At 64.0% G+C, this 10,152-nt stretch overlaps 1 protein-coding gene across 1 annotated transcript in view; it reads right to left on the reverse strand.

Moving 5' to 3' along the window:
• LOC116238509 (SCO-spondin) overlaps positions 1-8,670 on the reverse strand; it is a 35,503-nt gene extending 26,833 nt beyond the window's left edge. Inside the window, exons 1-24 of the mRNA XM_090143332.1 lie at positions 8,581-8,670; positions 8,286-8,492; positions 8,116-8,198; positions 7,858-8,028; positions 7,590-7,789; positions 7,351-7,453; positions 7,031-7,189; positions 6,844-6,929; positions 6,574-6,696; positions 6,343-6,505; positions 5,215-5,455; positions 4,986-5,124; positions 4,792-4,918; positions 4,539-4,711; positions 4,245-4,466; positions 4,009-4,174; positions 2,894-3,146; positions 2,041-2,221; positions 1,347-1,441; positions 1,025-1,281; positions 821-955; positions 530-732; positions 293-420; positions 90-199 (exon numbers count right to left, since the gene is read on the reverse strand). Coding sequence (XP_089999458.1) covers positions 90-199; positions 293-420; positions 530-732; positions 821-955; positions 1,025-1,281; positions 1,347-1,441; positions 2,041-2,221; positions 2,894-3,146; positions 4,009-4,174; positions 4,245-4,466; positions 4,539-4,711; positions 4,792-4,918; positions 4,986-5,124; positions 5,215-5,455; positions 6,343-6,505; positions 6,574-6,696; positions 6,844-6,929; positions 7,031-7,189; positions 7,351-7,453; positions 7,590-7,789; positions 7,858-8,028; positions 8,116-8,198; positions 8,286-8,492; positions 8,581-8,669 — 3,814 coding nt within the window. The 5' untranslated portion in view covers position 8,670. The remainder of the gene's footprint in view (positions 1-89; positions 200-292; positions 421-529; positions 733-820; positions 956-1,024; positions 1,282-1,346; positions 1,442-2,040; positions 2,222-2,893; positions 3,147-4,008; positions 4,175-4,244; positions 4,467-4,538; positions 4,712-4,791; positions 4,919-4,985; positions 5,125-5,214; positions 5,456-6,342; positions 6,506-6,573; positions 6,697-6,843; positions 6,930-7,030; positions 7,190-7,350; positions 7,454-7,589; positions 7,790-7,857; positions 8,029-8,115; positions 8,199-8,285; positions 8,493-8,580) is intronic.
• Between the last annotated feature and the right edge of the window lie 1,482 nt (positions 8,671-10,152).

Raw genomic sequence — 10,152 nt, forward strand, 5'->3', positions numbered from 1 at the left:
CCCACCACACACACCACACATGCCAGACTCATCCCAGGCCCCATCCCAGAACCCCCAGCACAACCCAGGCGCTGTGGATGAGAACTCACGGCACAGGTCCTGGCTCCTCCAGCGGATGTGGATGCCGCGCTGGCTGCACTCCTCAGCATAGGTGGCGATGGCTGTGCACAGACACTCGCAGTCCCCCCCAGAGTCACAGCTGCAGGCAGGGCACAGCAGAATGATGTCCAGGACAGGGACAGGCAGGAGCTCAGGGACCCCCACCCTGAGGTGGCTGCAGCCCAGCACATACCCGCAGGCGTCGAAGATGCACCAGTCGTAGAAGCGCTGGCACGGCACCTCGTCGTGGCAGGGCACAAAGAGCTGCTGCGTCAGGATACTGCAGCGCTTGCGGGCCCACGTTGCCCGGTGTGGGTTCTCCTGGTGGGAAGCCGTCACCATCACCACCGGAACCCCCCTGCATTACCCCATGCTGTTGTCCCCACAACAGCCCGCCCCGTGGGTCCCCCCACTCAGTGCCCATCCGTACGGTGCAGGGGTGCCGCGCGGCCGCGCCGTCCACCTCAGGGCAGAGCAGGCTGACTCGCCAGGAGTTGCCGAAGAGCTCGGCGGTGGGTTCCAGCACACCCTGCTGGCTGGTCAGGTCATTCTCCGCGTCGCGGTCGAAGTTCCCGCAGAGCCCCACCACGCGGCCCCGGTGCCGCGGCTGCAGCCGGACGTAAACCCGTGTGCCTGCACGACACCGGCGCCGGGTGAGCCGGGGGCTGCCCCCACGCCGGGTGCCACATCCCCACGTGGCTGTCACATCCCCAGGCCTCACCTCCGTCCCACAGCACCGCCAGTCCCAGGCGGGACAGCAGCAGCAGGAAGGTGCCGGCGCGCTGCAGCGTCAGCCCGTTCCCGCTGTACGCTTTGGGGGGACGCACCGAGACCCCATTCACCGTCACATCCCTTCCTGCAGGCAGCGGGACCGTGAGCGCTCTCCCCTTTTGCCCCCGTCCTCCCCGCGCCCCCGTGACCTCACCCCGCAGCATGTGCACCACGGCGTTGCCCAGCTCCACCACCACCGACTTGGTGCAGGTGACGCCGCTGGTGCCGCAGGGGACGTTCTCGGCGGTGACGGCGAAGAGCCCATTCACCTCACGCACCAGCACGTATTCGCAGTCCCCCAGGAAGGAGAAGGCCCTCCCGTCGAAGGTGATGTAGTGGGGGTCCCCCGTGGCCACGCAGGTCCCCACGCAGTCCTCGCTGCTGCACTGCCAGTGCTGCTGGTGGCACACACTGCAGGACGGGGCTGAGCACCAGGCTGTGCCAGCACTGCCCTGCCCGTGTGTGCCGAGGCTCACCAGGTGTTGCAGTCCCTGACGATGGTGTCGTTGGGCTGGTACAGCCGCCCGTTGTGCTGGCAGGGGCACTCCTCCGGGGGCACGCAGCGCTCGTCCTGCACACATCAGACCCGTGTGAGCCCCGGGGTGATGCGTGGGGATGTCGAAGCACAGGCACCAACAGATGGGCTGGGAACATGCCCGGATCCCAGTGCACCCAGGCCTTTCTCCAGCCCAATATCCCAGTGTCCAAGAACCCATACATCCAGCTCCCAGTGCCCCACATCTGATATCCTGCATCCCACTTCCCAGTGCCCCACTTCCACCTGATCCAGCTTCCCAAAATCCCATGTCCCAGGTGACCCCAACCCCTAAACCTAGCTCCCCAAGGCTCCACATCCTAGCTCCATTGTACTTTAAGTCCCCTACACCCAGCTCCAAGTCCCATACTCTCCACAATCCAATACTCCACAGCCCCCTGACTCAGTTCCTTGTAGCTCCACGTTCAGCTCCCCTGTGCTTCCCAGCCCTTGGCCCAGAGTTCCAGTTCCCTATAGCCCTCACACTCAGCTCCTCAGTTCTCCGAGTCCCCTCCACCCTACTCCTTAAGGCTTCAGAGCTCCCCGACCCAGCTCCCCAACACCTGGGTTCCCCCAACCCCTCTTCCCAACACGTGCCCAGGCAAGGATAGAGCAGCAGAGCTGGGGGAACCCACCAGGAAGACAGTGCCTGGGGGGCAGACGCAGCCATCAGCGATCCCCGTGCACGTTCCATTGGGCTCAGCACTGTCACAGGTGCGCAAACAGGACCCAAAAACATAGACCAGGTCCCCGGGGCAGAAGGCAGTGTCAGGGCAGGGGGCGTCGGTGCAGCTCCAGGTGCCCGCAGTGCAGACACTGGGGGTGGATAAGGGGGGCTGTGGTGAGGGCTGGCACATCTGTGCAGGGCATTGGCTTTGGGGAGTGTGGAGTGGGTGGGATGAGTGGGATGCTTGGGATGGGATGAGATGGTATGGCATGGGACAGTTGGAATGGGTCAGATGGGATGAGGTGGGTAGGGTGGGAGGGATGGGTAGGATAGATGAGACAACTGAGATGGGGAGACAAATGGGATGGGTGGGATCCTCCCAGCCAGCCCCATGCATCCCCAGCACTCCTAGGACCCCCTGAGATGCTGTCCCCAAGGAGGGAGGGGGCCACCAGCAGCACCCAGGCCCTCACACAGCTATGGGCTTGTCCTGATCCCCTGGACCATAGAGCTCAGTTCCCACCACTGTCTTGGCTCCCAGTCCCACCAGAGGGATGGTGACAGCAATTTTGGAGGCTGAATCGTCGCCATGTGGCACAGACATTCAATGAAACCCACCTATCCTGCAGCACCATCACAAACAGGCCATAGGGTGATTTCATCAGACGTCTCCTGCCACCACCCCGCACCTCCAGCAGCATCCTGGCCCACCTGGGCCCACAGCCACCTCCTGCTGCAGCCCATCACCCTCAGACCAGGAGGTCCGGCTGGGAGGACCCCAGCCCCACCAGCCCCAAGAGGCAGAGCCCCATGGCACGCACCAGGCATTGCAGCTCTGCCAGATCTTGCTGCCTGCTGGGTAGAGCTCGCCGCCGTGCTGGCAGGGACAGACGCCCGGTGGGACGCACTGCCCACCATCATCCAGCACCAGCCCCTCGGGGCAGTTGCAGCCGGAGATGCAGATGTTGTCAAGGCCGGGGCAGGAGCTGGCCCCGTCCAGGCGCAGGTCAGCACAGGTCCGGCCGCAGGGGCTGCTGCACTCCTGGTACACCTGGCCCCCTGTGCACCAAGTGCCTGCAGGGATGGACACGGTGCAGGGAACAACAGCAGTCACCCTGCTTTGCCCTGCACCCCAGTGCCTGGCCCTGTCCATCACACCCATCCTGTTCTGTCCCAGGCCCCTCAGCCCATCCCTCCCATCCCATCCTGTTCCATCCTGTTCCATCCCTTCCTGTCCCACTCCTCCCATCACAGCCATTCCATCTCATCTCATCCATCTCATCCCATCCATCCTGTCCAACCCATCTCATTTTATCTATTCCGTCCCACCTTCAGCTATCCCATTCTGTCTTATCCTATTCCATTCTCATCTATCCCATTCCACCCCATCCCATCATGTTCCATCCCATTCTATCCCTATCCTATCCCATCTCATCAATTCCATCCTGTCTCATTCTACCCCATCTTATCCCATCCCATCCTTCAGCATCCGGGTCCATCTCACCCCACCTTATCTGTCAGACCCCATCCCATCTATCTTCACACATCTTATCCTGATCCATACCGTTTCATCCATTCCATTCCCCTCTTTAGTCTCATCCTGCGTCATCCTATTCTATCCATCCTGTGTCGTCTCATCCCATTCCATCCAATCTCACACATCTGTTGCTGCCCTATCCCCTCAGTCCCAAGTGATCCTGCCCCATCCCATCAATTTTGTCCAATGCTATCCTGCCTCATTGCATTTCATTCCATCCCATTTCATTCCACCCACCCTGTCCCATCCATCGGAACCCACTCACCCCACCCTGTCCCACCCCATCCCATCCAATCCCACCTATCCAGGCCACCTCATCCCATCTCATCCCACCCCATTCATCTCGTCCTGACCCATCCTTTCCCCACCACCCCCCCATCCCATTCCCAGGTCCCACACCGCAGAAGCTCTCATTCCTCCAGCTCAGGGCTGCTCCCCCCTGGGCACACTCCCGGGCGTAGGCAGCCAGCGCAGGGCACAGGCAGTGCTTTCCAGATGGGCAGGCACAGACATCATAGAGGCAGAGCTGGTGGAAGGGCTCCCAGTCCACGAGGTGGTGGCAGGGCTGCGGACAGGAGGGGACGTGCAGAGCAGTGCACACGGCAGTGTTGGCACACCGTGGGGCCGCTCAGCACCTGGAAGGATGCGCCGTGCAGGATGGCACAGGCGGTAGCAGCGAGTTCCCTCCGCGGGGCGTAGGTGCTGCAGGGCTCAAAGGGGACGGGGCCGAGCACGGGGCAGTCGGTGGACACCCGGTACTTGTTGGCAAAGGCAGTGACACTGACTTCCACATCACCCACCGGCGTGGCAAAGTCGTCCCGCTGGTCCCAGTTGTAGGTCCCGCAGAGCCCACGCACCTGCAGCACAGCGATGGCGTTGGGGCACAGTGCAGAGATGGTGCAGGGCATGGGGAACCGAGTGGGACTCACCTTGTTGGCGAAGACAGGCTGCAGGGTGATGTACGCTGCAGGGGTCTCCAGTCCCCACAGCAGGTGGGCCCCAAAGGTCTGGAGCAGCAGGAAGGAGGAGGAGGCTCGGCGTACAGTCAGCGCAGCACTGGCAAAGGGCAGCGGCACCACGCGCCCGTCCACCACCACCTCTCCTGTGTGGGGTGCAGGAAAGGATGTAAGGGGAGCGTGGATCCTGCTCGGTGCCCTCCACCCTGGCCCAACCTGAGGTCACCTGTGCTGTGCAGGTGGGCTGAGGCCCCTGGCACTGTGATGGAGAGCGCCCGGAGGCAGCTGAGGGGCTGGTGGCCACCGCACGCCTCCTGCTCCGCTGTGATCCGCAGCATCCCCTCCACGAAGTCCTGCGGGCAGGGAGCACCCTGAGCCCCAGGCACCCCCACCACAGCCCCCAGCCCAGCACCCCCATACCTGCACCAGGGTGTACTCGCAAGCACCAGGGAAGGAGAAGCGCCGGTGGTCGAAGGTGATGTAGTGCAGATCCCCCAGCACCGCACACTCTGCCGCACACCGGTCCTGGGTGCAGAGCCAGCGTCCCCCCCGGCATGTGCTGCAGGGACAGGGACAGCACAGGGGGTGCTCAGCCCCAACACGGTGGTCTCTCCCACTGCAATGCTCTCCCCGTTCCCCCCGTGCTCACCACTGGTTGCAGCGCTGGCGGATGCTCTGCCCTGGGGCAAACGTGCGGCCACGGTGCAGGCAGGGGCAGGAGCTCTGTGGGATGCAGGCCCCCCCATCCAGGAGGAGCCCCGGGGTGCACTCACAGCCGCTGGCGCAGTCGTCCCGGCAGTGCCCCTCCTCGGCAGTGCCTGCAGCCACACAGCTGGCGGGGCAGGAGGACACACAGTCCGAGTAGCGCTGCCCCCGGCCGCACTGCCGCTCTGCGGGGTGCCAGGGCTCAGCTCTGCCGTGCCACAGAGGGGCACACAGAATGCCAACATGTCCCACTGCAGCTGCCCCACCACATCGCACCATGATGCACTGCACCCATCCCACCACATCCCCATATGATCCACCTCATCACATCACTTCTATCCCACTGTGTCCCAAGTCCATCCTATCACATCCCACTTACATCCCCATCTTACCATGTCCCAGATCTTTCTGACCACATCCCACCATGTCCCACTGCATTCATCCCACCACATCCCACTGTGTTCCACTGCATTCACCACATCCATTCTACCGTATCCCAAATCGATCCCACCACATCCATCCCGCCATGTCCCAAATCCATCCCACCACATCCCACTGGGCCCATTCTAGACATCTAGAATCTCTCCCACTCTATCCCACCACATCCGTCCCACCACATCCATCCCATGGCATCCAGCCACACCCACTAAACAGCATTCCATCCCATCATATCCCAAATCCGTGCCATCACATCCCACCACATCCATCCCCCCATGACCCAAATCCATCCCACCACTTCCAGTCAACTGCATCCCACCACCCCCATCCCACCACATCCCCCCATGTCCCACCACAATCCACTGGAGCGCACACAAGTGCCGTTGGTGAGCCATTGGGGTGCACACATGAGCCATTGGGTGCATGCAAAAGCAATTATGGTGTATGTAAAAGCTATTGGGGCACCCACAGGAGCCGTTGGGGTACCCACAGGAGCCATCGGAATGCGCTCAAGAGCCCTTAGGCACACACACCCCATAGGGGCGCACATACAACCCACTGGGGGTCCCACACATGAGCCATTGGGGATGGGGCCCCAGCAGGGTGGGATGCAGCCCAGCCCCACGGCTCATACCGCAGAGGCCCGGCCGGCGCCACTCGATGTAGGCTCTCTGCTGGGCGCAGTCCCGCACGTAGGCAGCCAACGTGTCGCAGACAGCAGGGGGTGGTGAGGGCCCCGTTCCCCGATCCCTGCAGTGCAGCTCCAGGCAGGCCTCGAAAAAGCCACGGGGGTCGACCTGGTGTGGGATGGACCATCAGGGCACGGGGGTCCCGGCGCCTGACACCAGGGAGCTGTAGGACTCACCGCTTCGTGGCACTGGCGGAAGGGGTCGGTGAGCAGCACCCCACACATGGCCTCGGCCGCCCGCTGTGCTGCACTGCCTGTGGCACAGCTGGGACCGGGCTCCACTGCGTCACTGCAGGAGAGCTGCGCCAGGATGGGATCGGATCAGAGACATCCCACTGCTGTAGGGCTGTGCTGGGAGTGGGGTGGGCACACAGTCCCAAGGGAGCCCCACAGTGTGCTGGGATGGTCCCCATCTCAGCCTTGTCCGTGCTCTGCCTGGCCCCATACCTCAGAGTCGGCATCCGGGATCCTCCAGGAGTTCCCAAAGCTGGCAGCCAATGGGGCGACGTCCCCTTCAACCCGCAGGAAGTCATCTGTGGGCAAAGTGGGGTCGGGGACGCAGCATGTACCTTCAGCACAGCCACCCTGTGTCCCCCATCACCCAACAGTGGTGCTGTGACACACGGGGTGTTACCAGTCGGGTCGTCATTGTAGGGGCCACAGAGCCCCTGTGTGCTGCCCCGCAGCGCCGCGCTGACCGTCACATAGACCGTCCCACGCCCGTCCGACTTGAGGCGCACACCCAGCCCACTCTCCACAGCCACAAAGTCCCCGAGCCAGGAGACACTGACCCCTGCAGGGACACAACCAGGGCACTCAGAAGGGCACAGAGATGATGAAGGGAATGGTGGGGGCTGAGGTTGGCACTGTCTGCTTGTGCCACCCCAAACCACTGGGTCCCCAGTGGCGGTGGCACGTGGGGATGGGAGCATGCAGCTGCCCCTCAGCCCTCACCGCCATGCAGGTACGGCTGTCCCTCTGGCACTGCCACGCCATTCACAGAGACGTTGAGCCCCCGAGCCACCACCGTGTCCAGCCCAAACGTCATGTGCAGCACCTGTGGGACAGCAGCTGTGAGCGGGGACCGGGTGAGGGGACAGCAGTGAGGTCAGCCCCTCTGCCCCAGAGCGATGATCCACGGGGTAACCCAGCCCCCCTGACATCTCCTCATCCCCCCCGGGGGTGTTGGGTACCGGCGCGCTGCCTGTGCTGATGCTGACAGCCCAGGTGCCGTCGGTGGAGGCGGCCAGGCTGTAGGCACACTCGCCCTGGAAGCCAAAGTGCCGCCCGTCGAAGCTGCGGTACCGGGATCCGGCCCATGTGATGCAGCTGGCAGTGGGTCCACGGTGCCGGGCAGCAGGACCCCGCGGTGCTGTGGGCAGGGGTACATCACCTGCAGTGGGGTGAGTGCCGCTCAGTGGGCACCCGATGACAGCCCACTCCCCCGTGCCTTGCACTCACCAGTGAGAGGCTGGTGGCTGCAGGTGAAGCAGAGCGCAGAGGAGCCGTTCCTCCAGCTGTGCCCCCAGGGCTGGCGGCAGCACTCGGCCATGCTCACAGCGGAGAGGTTGTGGGCACCCAGTGCGTCCTGGCACTGCCGGCTGGCATGGCATTGTCCCAGCGAGCCCTCTGCTGCGGCACAGGGATGCAGCTCAGCACCGTGGTGCTCCCCAGCCTCACACTGCACCACCACAGTGTCACTGCATCCCCAGCCCCTACCTTCTGTGCAGTGGGGCCCACTCCAGCCGGCACAGCAGGCACGCACCGTGCGGTTGCGCACCACCAGCTGCGTCTCCGGGGGTCTGCAGAGTGGGCATGGCCTCGGCATCAGGCAGAGGGCATAGGGACGGACGTGCCCCCCACCCACCGATGTCACCCCCTGCACTCACCTGTAGATGTAGCACATGGCAGCCCCGGGATGGGTGCCAGTTGGGGGCATGCCGTGCTCCCCCCCATACACGTGGCGCATGCGGTTGAGGTCAATGCGCCAACCTGCCAGGCTGTACTGGTACATACTGGGGCACGGCACCGCATCCTCACGCCGGGGTGTCACCACCTCCTCCTCTGTCACCTGCTCTGTCTGCTCACACCACCTCCTGCAGCGGAACCAACCCCCAGCCAGTGTCACTGGGACCCTCAGTGCACCCATCCTGGTGTGGGGACCCGCAGGGACGCAGCACTCACCCTCTGGCAGCCTCAGTCACCACGCAGAGCAGCACCATGGCCACGATGCCCATTGCCATGGTGGGCCCATGCCACTGCCACCGCACCATCTTCACCGTCGCTCACCAGTTCCCAGACTCCAGAGAAGGAGATTTGGTAGCAGTGTTAATGGAGAATTCACAGCGCCCAGGGACAGCCCTACCATCAGCCCCAGCCCCACTCCTTTGTGTCATTCAGGGACCCTTCCTGGGGTCCCCACAGCTCCAGGTGTCCCCAGCTCAGAGCACACACCAGGGTGGGCATGGCAGGAATGGGGATGTGGGCCCAGTGCCTATAGCTTTGCCCGTGGGACACCCCCTGCCCAGTGGGACTATGTTAGGACTGGAGCTCAGGGGGTACAATGCCCCATGTCCCCACTCCCAGCCCCTCACCTGGGGCCAGCCAGACCCACAGCACTCTGTCCCCAGACCTCTCCAAACCCCCCAAGGCCACACCGAGGAGTGGCTTTTTATGGGGTGGTTCCATCTGACTTGGGCCAGCTGTGGGACCGCTGATTGGTCCCAGCTGCTTGCCAGCAGGACCCCCCCCGTTCCCTCCCCACAGCCCCTGGGAAGCTGAGTGCCGTTTCCAGGGCACAGTGCTCTGGATTGGTGCCCCCGCTGTGTCCCTCTCATCCCAGACAGGATGCTCCTGATCCCCATGTCCTGGTCCCGCTCATCCCTGCCAGGAATGTGTGAGGGGACTCTGCCCGGTGTGGGGGCACTCAGCCCTCAGACCCACAGAAAGCAGCCCCACAAGTTGGGGTCACCTGGGGCAGCCCTGGCCCCGCTCCCTGCTCGTGCAGCCCCGTGTACCCCCATGTCCCTACACACACAGCCCCGTCCCGGGGTACCCCGCCCCAGCTCTGTGCTGCCCATGTGCTGCTCCCTGCCCCACGTCAGCCCCATCCCTTTGAACCCCACAGCTGTGTTTCTATGTCCCCTTTGAACCCCACAGCTGTGTCCCTGTGTCCTCATAGCTGCATTCCCCTCCATGTCCGTCTGCCCATTTCCAAGTCCAGAGCTCGCAGGCTGCTGTGCCCCTCTCTGAGCCCATGCCCCCATCCCCACGCTGTATCCCTGTTCCCAACTCTGCATGCTATGCCCAGCTTGGGCTGCCTTGCTCTCCAGAGACACAGCACGGCTCGGCACGGCACAACGCGGCACGGCACAGCTTGGTTTGGCACGGCTTGGCACGGCTGAGTACGGCAGGGGCAGCACTGCCTTGACACGGCATGGGACAGCATAGCACGGCCGGGCACGGCTCGGCTCGGCTCGGCTCGGCTCGGCTCGGCACGGCTCGGCACGGCTCGGCTCGGCTCGGCTCGGCTCGGCACGGCTCGGCTCGGCTCGGCTCAGCACAGCTCGGCTCGGCACGGCTCGGCTCGGCTCAGCACAGCTCGGCACGGCTCGGCTCAGCACAGTTCGGCACGGCTCGGCTCAGCACAGTTCGGCACGGCTCGGCTCAGCACAGCTCGGCTCGGCACGGCTCGGCTCGGCTCGTCTCAGCACAGCTCGGCTCGGCTCGGCTCGGCTCGGGGCGGAGCGCTCAGCC

Source organism: Phasianus colchicus, chromosome 6 (assembly GCF_987193195.1).
Source record: "Phasianus colchicus chromosome 6, bPhaCol1.hap1.1, whole genome shotgun sequence".
Taxonomy (NCBI): Eukaryota; Metazoa; Chordata; class Aves; order Galliformes; family Phasianidae; genus Phasianus; species Phasianus colchicus.